We start from the raw sequence: 16,362 nt of genomic DNA, 5'->3' as shown, positions 1-16,362 counted from the left end.
TCCAAGTCCGAAGTATACCTTTTACGAATTTAACCAGCCTATGGGCGATAAATTCTCCTAGCGTTAAAGAGACTAAAAGTTGAAAGATCTTCGTTCGGCAACGAGATCTGACCGAGAATGTCCCTGAGTCTGAAAGGCGCCAGACTGGATAACGCGGCCAATCAGAGTGCCGCGATGCCGCTTCCATACGAGCCACGAAACACCGTCGTTCCATTAGAGTTAATCTCCGGTCGTCGGTAATTAAACGGTTTCGTTGTACCTTTGTTTATCTCAGCGTGGAACGATCTCAGCTTCTTCTCTTTCCTCGTTCATCTTTCCGTGGATAGAGAACGGAGGGCGTATAGAACTCCCGGTAGCCCGTGTATCACGGAACGAGTCGGTTGAATCGGGACACAACTCGATCGGTTGTTGCACGATTAACGACTAGCACAGCCGACGATGTCGAGCAGAGATTCCAGATAACAGCACTTCTCAGCCGCAATCAACATCCGATCGAGTTTGTTTATTTTCGTCTCGTTAATACCAGCTCGATAATTGTAGGAAAGCCTTGCACTCGCGTTATCTTTCTGCGTTCTGCCAGCTTTCCAAACGATTTGCAATTTCACTCTTCTGAAAGTTATTAAATGCGTCAGATACGATATCGGGGAAAACGAAGGAAACAGGAACAGCGGGACAAGACTGGGTACAGTTTTGACCCGAGTAGGGAGAAAGTAAATCTCGTAGTTACGTTTTAGACGGCCTGATTCCGAGGTATTTATCGGAGGGCTTAACTATGAAATCGTTGAAATATTATTTTGCTATTGAACGTCAGAGATACGTTTTAAAGTCGTTACCGATATCGTTAAGAATGGAACCGGGTACGTTGAATTTTTTTAAAAGTTTGTCAGAGTACGAACGTTAAAAGATAATATAAAGATGTGTTTGTCAAATGTTGGAGACAAAGTCTGGTGTAATTATGATCTTGAGCGAGCAAACGAATAAATTTGTAGGAAAATTTCTGCCGAATGTTGCGTAACACGTGCTGCAGAATTTAACGAAATCGTTAAACGATCATTTTCTCGTTCGATCGAATATTGTAAAAAACAAATTTTAGCATCGGACGTGGTTTTTTATTCTTCTAGATGTTAATTCAGTAATTAATTACGAAAGAATAGATATATAATGTTCGCAAGACGATCGCGATACTTTGTATGGTAGTTGTAATTTCTCAAAACTAGTTTCTTTGCGCAATTTGTGCACACCTTTAAAGACCAGTGGCAGTTAACTAACGAGTCTCCTCGTTAATTATACCGTGATTCGATCTATCAAAGATCGAAAAGTATCTCGTTAAGTTTGATCTTTTTGCTTTTATTCCCGGATTGGCTCAAATCCACTTGCATTTCCAGTAATTTTCTTTTATCACATATCAATTTCTCCCTTATATCAATTTTCTCCATACATTGGTTTCGTGGAAATTCACGAGATACGAAAATCAAGAGAAGACGTCGAATTGTACGTAATACGAATTTGTCGTCACAAACTCATTCAATTTGAGTTTGAAAAACATTGCAACTAAAGCGAACAATCTTTCAGAAAATCGTCGTTCCCCGATTTTTATATCGAACGTAAAAGTATGCAGATCGATTATTCTTCTTTGACTTAGGATTAAGGCAAAATTTCAACCAACGAATTTCAGTTAACGGTCGACGAATTCGATTACGTTCGGCTTATTCCCGTTGGAAAATCTATCCGTGGCTACGCCGTTGTTCCAGTGACAGCAGCGCCTACACCCGTGCAAGTAATTAACGCGGTTAGCAATTAATAATTGAGGGCGCCGTGCCGATTACATTTTGCAGCCCCGACGCAGCCTCGCCCCATTCACTGCGGCCGGCATAACTGTATTCTCTCGCAACCTGGGACACATTACTCTTATCGTTATCCCCCTATCGTCAAGTATAACTTTTGGCCAACACTTGGCGAACAAGTATTCTAAACTTGATTTTATCGTTCGTCGCGAATATACCGCGATACGATTAACTTTATCCGTACGCGTCTTTTCCCTTTTAAGTTTCATCGGGAACGAGCAATTGCCAATCGTGTGATTAGTTTCCCCGATTATTCGCCAGACGTGTGAGTCTTGGAAGAACAAGTTTTCTGTACAGAATCACACGTTGAACACCGAATCGGACGAGGAATAAATTTGGAAAATCCGTGTATGCAGTGGATGGAGCATAAACACACAGATCCACATGGATAATTTATTGTTGATATTCTTGAGAACAAAGCCTCGTACAAACGAGTCTCAATGTAAATTCTCTACTTTATTTTTTTGTATAACATCGTCTGTTGCTGATTGTACCGTCAGTTACCATCGGAAATCCTGTAGCGTTCGTTATTCAATTATTTCGTATGAAATTGTGCAAATGCAAATAGCATCCCATTTAACGTAACATCTTTGCTTTAAACAATTTGAAATGTTCTTCACGTTCCCTTCGATATCGAGCAACGACGATTGCAAATATATTAATTCCGTAGTGCGTTGTTTCTGTTAAACGGTTTTTAAGAACGTTGATTTTGAACAAACTTTGTCGTTGCTTTCTGACACGGTCGTAAATAATTCCGTGTTCATCGTTAAACTTCGCCACTCTGTCTCAGTCACTTTTACGATATCCTACACCATAGAAACCATAGAAATAATTTTATATACATGGGAGAAATCGAAAGACTCGAGGCGATATTAACCAGTTGGTTGCTGCGACTCGTTTGAAAACTTTGAAATGCGTGTACGTAAAACGCGTGGCAAAAAGCAAGCGACGACGAGTATACTCGTCGAGCATAGAGTACGCGTGGCTGTTACGATACAGAATTAAGTCGTAACGAAACGACTGTTTTATTTTCTAATTTTACTACCGACAGGGCTCGTCGTGACGCAAAATATCGTCGTTTCTCCATGACGAGTATACTCGTCGAAAATAGCTAACTGGTTAAAGACAGTTCTCGCGACAGAGGTGTTCTCGATCGAATCGACGAAAAACGATTCGTGGAAGAGGCACGAGAGCAGAATAGAAACACGGGTGTTCTTTCGTTCCGCGAGGATTTCCATGCGGAAAAGGAAACGAGTCGTTTTCGCAATGGCGCCGGTGTTCGTGTTCGTGTTCGACCGGTTACAGCCGTGATCCAACACAGGGAACGATGAATGTTTAACAAGGTGAATCGCGGTGGGGCTGAGTGCGGCGGATCGAAACGATTCAAATCGCGGATTCGAGGGTTTGACACTTTAAAAGCCGTTGCAAGAAGCCCGAGGAAGAGTCTGCGACCGGACTGGTTCAATGTGAGACGACGAGGGGGTGCGATCCACCAGGAGGTGGGGAAGAGAGTTGGCAGTCAAAGCAGGGGCGGACGAGGCAGCACGATGGGGAGGATAGACTGCATTATGTACGGGACAGGGCTAAGCTGTTAGGTATCTGAATTATTGAGACGAAGTTATCTCATCTCTGCCTACAGTCATCTCGTTACTTTAAACGCAGCTGCTCGCTGGACCACGTCGCGGATGTGCTGATCCAAGGGTGGAGGAAGGAACGTGAATTTTTCTCTTTTATGTCTCCTTTTTTCTGTTCTTTCTTTTTTTCGCTACGTCGATTCGTAATTGGAACATTGTACAATTAAACATACTTTCGCCTCTTCAGACACGGGGACCTATTCGTACGTTGAATCGAGTGTTACAGATACAAGTTGTTTTTTAAATCAAAGGACAGGCGCAGGTCGAATGTTACCAAACTTCGCAAAGTATCCTCTCAAGGAAAAGAGAGTTTGCGTGGACCAAATTCATCCGCAGAAACGTCCAACTCGAGTCGTTGCTATTTTCTGTGCGCATTAGTAAGTTTGCTCGCTTGAAGGCTACCTATCTCTCAGGCTCGTAAATTCGATTGAAAAATCGGTCACGTACAAGAATTGTCAATCGCGAATAGTGTGCGGACGGTCGAGTTAAAAGTAGTTTAGTCCGAGGAATTGCGCAGTTTCAAAATACTACAACGATTCCCTATAACGAAGAGCATTAATAGAATCGGTGTTAATAGCGTTTCTTTATTCGATACGAAATTTCACTGCGATATCGTTAATTCTCTGTTGGAGGCACATCACGTATATCTTGCTAATTAATTAAATTATCTTTGTTATTTATTTATCGATATTAATTAAACTTAGGAACAAACCTGCATGTCGAACGACGTTTGCTATAGTTTTTATTGAGACGGATATCCGAACCACGTCGCTGCTCGAAATGTCCCAATTTATTCAACGGCTGTTCCGCCATATAATTCCATGTTCAAGATTAATTATGATTCACTTGTCGTTCAGATGTAAATTTAATTTGGCGAGACATCTAGACGAATGTATCTGTCACTGCGTTACCATTTCTGAACACATTGAGACAGATAACATACATCGTCGCCGTATAAATTGAATTTCATGCTCGTTCCTCGAACGACCACGCCGACTACGTAATAAAAAGACTTGTAAAATTTCAACTCGTACCTTTTAACGCAACTTGTTGAACGAATCGTTGAACCAGGATGGAGATCGCACGACGAAACGGAAGAAATTATTAAGAGAAGCCTATCGTATTCGCAAAGAAAAAGAAACAAATTCATCAAATTTCATTTCTACGGTCGGAAAACGTGTTTCACGAGGAGGATAAGAAATGTTTAATAAACGTAAAAGACTTGACCAATAGATTGGCAAGCACCAGTTACAGGATGGAACGTAAAGGATAGGAAATGAAATAATAATCGTATAAAAATACACTTTTTCTTTTAAATTACTTTTCTTCGCGGATTTTTGTCAAAAAATGAGCAATCATAAGCGACCATAGAATCTTACGTTCTTTTTTATCAACACCCTGTAAGAATTTCCAGTTTCGTTGAATTCGATTTGAATTTCATCGAATCGTCTTTGGTCGAAAGAAAAATGACTAGGAATCCCCTGAATTCAAATTCGTCTATCGATTGCGATATTTGTCTCGAATTTTTCGTTTTTTCTATTTCTCCCGTTCTCTGTCCTTCTTGTCGTAGAATAGAAATAGGAAGACACGTTACAATTCACCGTTTCGCGATCGACGATACTCGCGTTCTAGCGAGAAAGAAAATTACCATCGCCTGGTTTCCAAGTAAGAAGCGTAATTTTCATTTCTGCGCACTTTACGACAAATGCAATATCGCTGGTAAGGACAAGAAACTGAGATCCCGATGCACAACGGCATCGAACCGTTTTTGCAGCGAGTCCTGTTATCGATCTCTTATTAGATCGTTATGAACCTTCCGAAGGCGTTCTCTTCCGCTTTTTATCGGCCGCGTTTTACATTCCTCGTTTTTACCTATTTGCCCCTTTATTGCTCTATGGCTCCTGGAACAATGCGAGAGGTAACGGCACACAAAACTCCGTCGATTGTTGGCCGTAAAACGGCGAATAAAACTCTCGTAGGAAATTTAGATCATTCGGTTGTTACACTCGATATTTTTAAAGATAAAGAATTTTATCGAGCTTGATGAAAGTAAGTGGGACGATGGTACCGGGCGTCTTGAAGTTTCGCGGTTTAATAAATTATTCGCGGACGTAAATATCGTTAGTACGCGTTGCTTCTATGGATTATTCTATAAATGTACCCATGAATATATATATAAATCTAATAATATACTGTATTTTACGTCTATTTAATGTCTGTTGACTTATAACCAAGGTATACGCGATAATTTCTTATCCCTTTCCTCGTGAAACGAGCCTCGATAGATCTGGCGTCAGAAACTGGCTATTTCATCTATCGCATATACAACAATCGTCATTGGATTAAAAAATTACCGATTCGACTATGTGACACCAACGATCGTAAATAAATGCGCGAAATACCGAAGCTCATTGCTATACGAAACCACACCCAAACACAATAAAAACGTTAGAAAAAGCCATTTTAAGAATGTCCCATTTAAAAAATGTCCCATTTTAAGAATGTCCCATTTTAAGAATGGACAATGTCCGAACTAACTAGAAACTTTAAACGACCTAGTGCACACCTTGGAATAAGTGCCCTTCTTTATCAGCAGTCTCGTTCGATGACACATCGAGTAGAACTAAAAGGCACCGATCCTCAATCCTTGCTGGTTCCTTCAAAACCTGCGCAGACAGAGACACCGTTGTTCGTCTAAACCCTCTAAACTACTCTCAAAGTATAGTCATCTTTCTATCCTAATACTTCCCGGAACGAGCCAAGGACACGGCAGCGGGATGCTTTTAGAAATCCTACTCGAAGAGAAGCGACTATTAAGGAAGGAAGAAGAGAAGAAGGAGTCGCACCCCCGGAGAAATGCCTCTGGGCTCGTCTCGCCGCGTAGACGCCCCTGATATCGGGCGACCCGCGCCACGAACGGGTCTCGTTTTATCTAAATGACGTGTTTTCGTCCTCCGTTATCTTGAAGAGACTCCAATACACTCGACTTTCGATGCGTCCTCGCCGATACGCGGCCGCAGAACGCTGCTAACCCGCTATTAACATTCCGAGGTTTCCACCTCGCGTTTTCACTTTCGGTTCGTCTCGAACGCCGAGATTTGATAAATCGCGACACCAACATTCGGCTTTGCCTATTCGACGTGTTAGAAACCGGAAGTCAGGTAGTATCCTGCTATTTATAGCGGGATGTTTGTCGGGACAGTTTTTGGAACTGCTACGGTAGACTGCAAAATATTCGATTGGACTTGTTCTTCTTTCGAGGGGGGAAGAAGGATTCAGGTCGTCCAAGGACCCAGAACGAGGAACAATTTTTCTAAGGTGTAACAGTTTTCGATCGACCTGTTGACGCGCGACGTACTCATCGATCTTGGCAATACCTTTCTTACAATTTGTTCGATGCTCTTGAGTTACCGTGTCGATTACTTTCTGTGCATCTGTATCGCGAGCAATGGATTAGGTTCGCGTTATTTTCTATCTTCCTAAGAAGATAGAAGCCTCTGCTAAGCGGCGAGATTATCTGCCGAACGTTCGTAAGAGGCATTTTCAGAATTCCATGAAAATGGAATTCATTTCCATGAGAAATGGATCTGATTTTCATCTTTACAAAATATCGCCTAAAAGAAAGGAAAAAAGGAGAAACGTTTAACAGTCCGGATACGATAGCTAATTCCAGTTTTTCCTTCTTTTTCTGTCTTTAATAGCTTGCATCTCGAATTTGCCATTGACCTGGCTCTCTCATTTCGAGCGATGGCTCTTTTTAAATTTCGTTTGGTACTCGGTTGAGTATGCCAGAGGTACAAGTATCTACGTTATCAACGTCGAGAACTCACCTCCACTTTGTCCGCCTGTTCTGAAACCAGGTTTTCACTTGCGCATCCGTCATTTTCAAAGTTTTAGCCAAGGCTGCCCGTTCGGCCGACGCCAGATACTTCTGTTTGTGAAAACGTTTCTCCAGTTCGGCGATCTGCAACCTGGTGAAGCTTGTCCTCGGCTTCTTTCTCTTCGGTGGCGTCCTGTTTTGGTAAGGATGGCCGATCCTCCTTGGAAACGCTCCAGCTACTGTGGAAAACAAAAATAAGAAGGAGAAATGAAAACCACCGATAGGTAATCAGATTTCCGCATAATTAGCGTCTGGATAATCGATATTCGAATAATTGACGTTTCCTCGCGATTCGATGCTTAACATAATTTTGTATTTTAGCTGATGGTGTGACACTTTGGAAATTATTCGCAACGTTTAGCTAATAATTGCTTTATAATTTTGTTTCAATTACGAACCACTGACATTAGTAGAGTAGAAAAGAAATGTTAATGACGTATTATTTATAACGACTCTGTTGTAAATGACAATCAAGCAAGAGGGCAAAATGTTATCGTAAAGCGTTAATAAATCTGCTGCAATGCGATTTTGTATCATAGACCAGGGACATTCCAAAAATAGAACGAATTATGATCGATCACTTTATACAAATACAGGGAATAAGATAAAAAACGTCGCAAAATAGTTTTGTAAAGCGAATCAATTTTTCTATATCGCAATATGGTTATAGTTTCGCTCAATTTCAAATCACGCTATCGTTCAACGAATGTTCTTTGTTCCGAGAGCTTTAGTTCATTAGACGAGTATAGCTCTTATCGGTTTGACAATTTTTTAAAAACGATATTTTTTCCCTACAGATGTATTTTTAAAATCATAATTTCTAAGTAAGATATAAACGTAAATAGGTTGAAAAATTTACATTAAGTCACTGCACAGTGTAACCTTTCCACGCGATCTAGTCTTCCTTTTAACTCCAGTCTTAGTCATTTTACATTTATAAAACAATTAACAAAAGTTTGCGAACGTTGTCTCCGTTCGTCTTTCGTAGTTCAACGATCGTCTGGAAGCGACAACGTTTCATCGTACCTTCTTTGAAGCGCTAAATGCAAAAACACGATACTCCGATTACTTTGTAACGATATATCTGCATAAACCTATCTAAAATGTCAATGAAATAAACAACGTACGGTTAACAAATTCCTATGGCAATTCGCAATAATTTATTGCGTATCGGTTAAGATGGTTTCTACATTATTCGACAAGATTTCACTTCGTAATAAATTATACCGAGACCTTTTATCCGTGGCACGACGTTTTCTCACCGAGGAGTAAGCCTCCGAACGAACGCACGATTCGCGAAAAGCGTCGATCTCGAAAAATGTTAAACGCCAACGCAATTGCACGGTGTAAACGGCTTGAAAGCGTATGGTCCAGGGATCGTTCCGACCAAGCAAAACAAGCGTTGAAATTCCAGGATAAAGTGGCGACGTCGAGTTACGTGGCTCCGCGCGAATTACTTACGATAGCGTGCGCGCGCGCGCGCGCGTGAACGCCGGGCGCAAAAGCAATGGCTGGCTCGCTTTGGGTAACGATTATAAAATCGTAAAAAGCGAGGCTTACGAGTTACACGGAACGATTTGCCGGCCGGTGCAAATTGTAACGCGATCTTTGTAGTCGGCCGTGGCAGCAGGTGCATTGCAATTCAGTGGAAGGGTATTAATAAAATTACCGTTAGACCGATAGCATCGCGCCACTTCCATTACTGGACCCGCGCAAACATACCGTCGAGCGCACGAAGGTGAAATCAAAATGAAGCTTTATCGTCCACTTATGCGAAACTAGCCGCGTAAATCGCCGCTGAAACTCGCACACGAGATTCCCGCTTATCGAAACGCCGTTCATCCTGGTTAATTATTGTACGCGTCGGTTGGATCGGAAGCAACTTGTAGAAATATCGCTTTCTTGCAGAAGTACACGCTGATTATAAGGTCTTGGTATATTTTTAAGAAATTCTATTGCAATGTACAACGATCGTTCCTTTCGATCGATCGGATGTGCATATTAAGCGGATGCACAGGTTCTGTCGGTTTTTCACCTTCGCTGTCAATAGCATCGACTTTTTTCAATAAATTATCATGCACTTTGGTAGAAACTTGGTGCAATAGCTATAGGAGTTGAGAATGTATCGGTAGATTAAACAGAAGCAAAGTACAGTAGGCAAAGTAAAGAATAAAATAATATATAAGTAAATACGCGGATAATTTGTACTTGTAGGTCGAGTTACGAGTAAGTCTAAAAAATAACATATTCGAAAGACGATTAGAAAACGAAGGAGAAACATTAACGAATTTTTTAATAATCCACGATAGTGCAGAAATAAAGCTTGGCGGAGGAAGAGACCGAGATCGGAGACAAGTCGATAAATCGTGTACGAAATTAATCAAATTATCATCGTTCATCGGCTTGTCAGATACAAACTAGCTCGATTGAGTTGAATCGAATAATAATTCACGTCGAGTGAACGTTAGACCCGGTTTGCCGCGTAGCTGAATCACTCGAACGTGGCAAAGACGCTTTCATACGTTTTAGTACTTAATGTCTTTCGGACGATTGATTTCCATATTGACAATCTACGACATTAATAATCCGCTACGTGTAAGATGGTTTCGTAAACTATCGTTACACAAAGAAATATCCTGTTTTAGTAACGTAATATATATATATAAGGCAATAGATATGCTAGAAAGCAGAGATTACTACGAATGGTAATAGCGTGATAGATAAATGACAAGTAAGTAACAATAATTGGATAAAAACACGAAGCGAAAATAACAACTATGAAGCGAAATTCGAATATATCAAGATCGAGTTAGATTTACGTCCTACGTGTACAGTTAATACGTCACTTTTACGTGCGCTTTTTTTCTTCATTTCTCTTCTTTTCTATCCTCCTTTTTTCCTTTTTCTTTTTTTCCGTCTTGTTTTTATTATTCGGGCAATTTAGCTTCATTAGCGAAATTCGAATACACGCACTGGAACATTGTATCGTTTGCCGTACTTGGTTCGCTTTGAAGCGTGACTATCGACATCATTAAGCATTTATCTATCGTAGTAATAGCGCATGAATAACAGAGAGCGTATTTAATGCGATATGCATACCCGTAGATTTAATACGTCGAAACATGATACGCGGTATGTACATAGCAATGAGAATGAAGAATGTGATAAATACATTACAAGATTCCAAGTGGAAAAGTCGCTAGTCGTTTTCTTCCGATATTTTTCTCAGTTATAAATTAGAGATACTTTTCTTTGCGCGCATGGCAATTTATAGATTGAAAACGCCGTTCGGTTCTTATCACGTGTCAAGCGAGCGAAGGATGTGACGAGATGTAATTTATCGATCGATTCGTACGCGTTAGATGTGGTAACGAGGAGAAGATGCTGAAGATTTTCTTGTAATGTTCACGGTTTGTAGACTAGCGTGCAAGATATGGGATATCGAACGAAATAAACCGCGAATACCAGAGGCAAAGAGCCGAACAAGCACGATAAAAGTGCCACTAAACCGAATTAGACTTGTGACACGTTTATCGAAAGAGCTTTCTAGGAAAAGCATTTCGACAAGGTCTTACCCCTCTACCCCTGTTGTTAGGGTAGTTATCCACCTGAACATGGTTTACAGTTTACGCTTCATTTCTTTCGTTCTGCTCTACAAAGGATTATAAAAGAAATCTGAGATACTGCGATCATAGTGTTACATAGCAGGCAGATTCATCAGATTTTTCGACCGAGAAAGTCTTTTTTTCCGAAAATTGAGAATGAAAAAAATTCCCAGGCATGTAATTCTTATGGTTGTGGTATTTTGGGTGTTCTCGTAGTTTTGGATAAGGTAGAACAAAAGAAATCAAGCGCAGACTGTAAATTGTGTTTAGATCAACGACTATCGTAATGATAAAGGTAGAGGGTTAAAACTTCGTCGAAATGATTTTCCAAGCTTTTCCCATAGAAATATCCCCAAGTTTAATTTGGTTTACGATAGGCGTACGAATGTATAAAGACATATAAAATATCCAAAGTAAAGTGCTATAATATTCAAAAGGTGAGATGAATTTCCATTTAATTTTTCCATTCCTCTAGACGCGTTTATAAAAGTATGAATTTGTATAAAGACTATGTATGAAACTAATAATTATTAAGTAACTCGATTCTGATTATTGTTAAATACACCTGTCTCTATCTAATCATAGCAGTCGAAGATGAAATACTTGATTAGGAAATTCGAGTTTCTTATGCGAATAGATCAGCGTCGTATTTATAAAATATGATCTTTCGTCAAAACAGAGATGCCCAGAGATCGTTGATGTTTCGCCGAACTATTTTTTATTCATCGGAAAATGAAATCACGCTGAAACATAATAAAACGTCGGTTCCGTGGAACTGCAGATCTGACCTCTGGAATCGCCCTACGGCTCGCAGTAAATCAAATTATAGCGTTCACCGCGCCAATAATTTTTCATGCCAATCTTCATTCTCCTATGCAAAGTAAGCAAAAATGATTTCCAATTATCCCGCATAATCACTGTTCCCGTAATTGCAGCGGCCGTGTAGTGAAAATCACACGACAAAATCGCGTCAAATCTCTCACTTTCATCGAGCATTCGTGAGGGAGAGAAGGCTGGCCCGGTATATTCGCGGTGTGATTAAAACGAGCAATTTCATCGGTTCGATGAAAGGATCGCGTGCATCTAAACAACGTTTATCTGCGCGGAATCGTCGCGTTTTAATACGACGTTCCAAACGATCTCTGCAATTGCATTCGTCGTAAAAGGTGTCACACGAAATACCATATAGGGGCAATTATTAAAAGAGCCGATAAACTCGCAGATACAGAAGAGATAGGGACGCGTAAGCTTTCCGTAAAATCGCTCGGAATAGCTTGTATATAGGGTGATTGAAAGGTGGTAGCGAAAGGTACAGCGGTAGAAAATAATCCGAGCAACTTATTCGTTGTCCGATAAACGTACGCGTTTCACGTTTTGCTTTCTTTCGTTTCTTTAGTCGTAGCTTATGAAAATACGAATTTGCATAAACATCCGCGGTGTACGAAGTAAGGTTGACACGTTCAAATTGATTAACTCGATTCAGCTTACTATCGTTCAAACTGTTAAATATGTATATATGCATATTGGAATAAATATGATGTAATTGAAGATTAAACGTATCGGCTTTCTCGTTTTGTACATGTGTCGTGGTTATTACGTTATTTTTTTACAGAATACTCTGCCACTGTTTGCTTGATTGACGTGTAATTCGGAAACACCTTGTATAGCGTCGCAGAGGGAGAACGTCGCAGCGTGGCCCAGATGTTGCTAAAATATGGAAAAGATTGCGCATTTTTACGGAATATCGCGAAAGCCACTTTTGACAACGAGTCTCTGTCACAGATACGTAATAAAGATAGCGGCCGATTAAAGCACCGATATCCTCGATTAAATCGTTACACTCCGGCGTAATAAAAGAGAATTAATAATCGAAAGTGGTAAAATGTGGCCTACTCTTTCGACGAAATTTATTCTTTAAATAAATTTGTTTCTTTTTTATGGATCAACGGACGTAAAATGTAGCCGAATAAATAAGATAATTCGAGGAGCGTGTAAATAAAGTAATTGAAAACGAGTACGGTGAAAGAATTTTCTATAATTTAAAACGTTTATTTTTATAGCGACTAACGTTTCGTTATCACGATAAATAAACCTCAATATAAACACGAATATGTCAAACGCGAAATAAAATTTCATGAAAAGTGAAAATATAATTTCTCTCTTGTTGGTATTTTTGCGCTCGAGATGACAGAGCAAAAATTATGACTCTGTAAAAAGAGAAAATTATTAGTAACATTATCCAGCCAAAAACGTAAAAAAGATACGCAATCTTCAAGTTATAACGAGTTCGTAGGAGGTTTATGAACGTTTCCAGTTAATGCAAACTAGATATCGATCGCTTCTCGCTAAAAGTTTCTACTTTGCTCAAAAAAAAAAAAAAAAAAAGAAAGAAAAGAAGTGGCGAAAAACTAATTCGATCGAGACCGTTGTAAAAATTGCCAGCAACGAGATCGAAATTCGGAAATTCAGCAATTTCCATGGTAAGACCGGCGCGATGGTAGATCGCAGCGGCCATTGAACATCAACGTAGGAAGCTCGGCTTTGAAATTAATGATTAGTACGATAATGATCCCAGCGGTGTTCCTACGGCGGAGAGGCAGAAAATGGCGGGACGCGGAAAATTTCCCGTGAAATTCAATTTGACACGTAACTGCTCTCTCGCAGTTTGCTCGAAACCCGAGGAATCATCGTTAAAGGGTAAACGGCCATCAGGTGGATATTATTCCATTATCCATCCCTTCTTCTCCGTCACCTAGAACGCTGTCCTTTTACCGACGCTTCACCCCCGTCCGAAAATACGATCCGCTACGCGCAACTTCCGAACGAGACACGAAATAATCTCGTCGATAATGCCTGCTCAATTAGAATATAAATATACACAGCAGAGTGTGCTAATTGAGACACGGATTGCCCCGATGCGCGTCTCGACAGACATGATAAACTGATTTCCATAGGGGCGGAATTTATCGCAGTTATTTAAAGCAGAATTCGATCACCGATGTTCCTTTTGTATAATCGTAACATCGAATATCAGGCGTTCGTAGGAATTATTGGAATTTGATCAGAGAATTGTCATGGAAGTATTCAGTTGTTCGAATATTTCGCAAATGCTGAAATTTGAACGCTAGAATTATCAAGTTCCAACGTACACACTAAGACAGATAGGTATTAATTGTTAAGAAATTGTTAGGTAATATATAATACGATAAAATATAATAATATAAAATATGATATAATATAACGCGACAAAATAGTACTATAACGTGGTAACCGAGAGTGGTATGTAACTAAAAGGGATAATTATTGCAAGAAATTAGCAATATGAATCTAATTATTACTATTATATTTTTAATCTTTTGGAAATTTCTAATCTAGATTGTATCATAATCGTTTGTTTTTATCGTGTTAACATTGCAATTTCTTTGTGTCTTTATGTTTAAGTTAGAATCGTTTACGATTATGATGATTATATCACGGCTTATCTCAGTCAGAGTCAATATCAATTTTATGAGAAGCACGCGTATGTTTCTAATAATCGTTAGAATAATTATTGTAATTAAATAATCTTGAGAATCCGAACCCTGAATAATCTTATTTTGCTAGATTTTCGAGTTGTCGCGTATTAACGCGATTTTTCTCTACGTACTTAGAGGATACCTTTTTATTTTATTTCTAGAGCATTAGACGCTATTTTTTTTTTTTTTTTTTTAGTTGTGAACTATCTTTTTGGTTTTCACGATCAACTTCGTCTTAGTTAAAAATACCTTTTTCGTTTCTTTTAGCTTGGCTTTTTTAAATAGAACGACGAGGATTGTAGTAACTCTGAGAAAACACTTTTCCTCTTATGACAATTTTTCCGTAAAAGAGGCCCAAAAAATGGTTTGAAGATCGCGCATTGTGGCGGAATATCCCTCCTATAAATATTCTCTCGTATCCAAACATAACGTAAGTTTATTCCTGAAATTTTCTAAGCGTCGAGTACTTCCGAACGAAAGTGTGTTAAATATACTGGCAGTAATTTTTACGTCTCCTCCAGGACAATTTCATTTTTTATTACGGTAATATGAAAATCGATCCGGTCGAATTCCAACAATATTTCTCTTTCGACGGTATTACAAAAGTACACGGTGTTACTTTTATACGTGTGCTTAATGTGTCTCGAGGAAGAGGATGAAGCAACGAAACTTCCTTCGTTTCAAGCGTACAGTTGTTACTCGACTCGCTCGGTTTTATGATCATTTCACGAATTACTTTCCATAGATACAGTCCATGGGTAGCGGCTAAATTACAAAAGATTCACACACAAAGAAAAGAAAAAAACAAAAGAGGAAGGAAGACAAACAGGCAAAGGGACAAAGTAAGTACAGTCGCTGGAAAGCGATCAACCAAAGACAAAGTCCGAGCTGCTAATCGAGCTGCTATGGATGGAGAACGTAGAACTCGGCATTAAGCATAATAGACGAGGGATAATAATAAACTTCTCAAGTTCATTTCACGAAACCTAATTCCGAGCATCTATGGGAAACCGTGGGGAACTTTGGCCGATGGTAGAAGGACAAGATCATTCTTCGCACCTTATCCAGCGTCTCGTCTCCTTTTTCAAAAGACTTTGTTCAACCATCTGACTTCTGTAACCGCTCATTGGCCTCTCACGTTCTTGTTCAACCAGCGAAACATAGCAAGATAGAGAGAAAGAGAGAGAGAGAAAGAGACAGACAAACAGATAGACAGAGACAGACAGAAGGAGACTTTCTTGCGTCACTCTGGCTTATTAGGACGATAATCGCGTACCGGTCATTATACTCTCCGTTACATTATCATGCTGTGTACTGGCACACGGTTTGCCATCTCTCTTGTAATTCATTCGTAATTACTTTCGTAGAATAGCCGGACGCACGCACGCTACCGACGATCGTTGCTCCTACCACGATAGGGAACTTCGAATTTACGAATTGGAAAGCCAGATCGAGCCGGGACGACTTGTTACGATAAATCCGGAGGCCTAATGAGACGCTGGAAATTATCGGGGTCGAGGGAAGGATTTTTGTTGCTCGATTAATAAAAACGGGGCCCGAGTGGTTTTTCGGTGAGAAACGACTTGTTCGCTCGTTTCGTGTGTCCCTCGTCTTGTCCACTTCTTGACGCAGGTGTTGCCGATGCTCCGTGTCCTAAAAGACAGTTGTTTTCTTCACTTGTATCTCGCTGCTCAACATTTTATCGTCGTTTAAGCCCGCCACGATCCACCGCACCGTTTATGCCCCAATCTCCTTCTCGTTTTTATTAAGACGTAGAAATTTCTTAATTCGTAACTCGGAAAGTCGATAAGAGGCAAAGGCAAAAGAGAAAAGAACGAAGACCATTCGACGTTACAAAGAACTTTTCGCACTGAGGCGGGACGA

The 16,362-nt window shown here is 40.0% G+C and overlaps 2 protein-coding genes across 2 annotated transcripts in view; one reads left to right on the top strand and one right to left on the bottom strand.

Annotated features, from left to right (window-relative positions):
- The window catches only part of Nop56 (Nop56 ribonucleoprotein), a 102,629-nt gene that overhangs the window by 10,874 nt on the left and 75,393 nt on the right, over nt 1–16,362 (top strand). The window lies entirely within an intron of this gene.
- Nucleotides 1–16,362, bottom strand: part of C15 (homeobox protein C15) — a 50,460-nt gene that overhangs the window by 6,384 nt on the left and 27,714 nt on the right. The window contains exon 2 of the mRNA XM_072005457.1: nt 7,309–7,537. Coding sequence (XP_071861558.1) covers nt 7,309–7,537 — 229 coding nt within the window. The remainder of the gene's footprint in view (nt 1–7,308; nt 7,538–16,362) is intronic.

This window comes from Bombus fervidus, chromosome 6 (assembly GCF_041682495.2).
Source record: "Bombus fervidus isolate BK054 chromosome 6, iyBomFerv1, whole genome shotgun sequence".
Taxonomy (NCBI): Eukaryota; Metazoa; Arthropoda; class Insecta; order Hymenoptera; family Apidae; genus Bombus; species Bombus fervidus.
The sequence above is the reverse complement of the archived record's forward strand: the minus strand, read 5'-3'. Positions and strand labels throughout refer to the sequence as shown.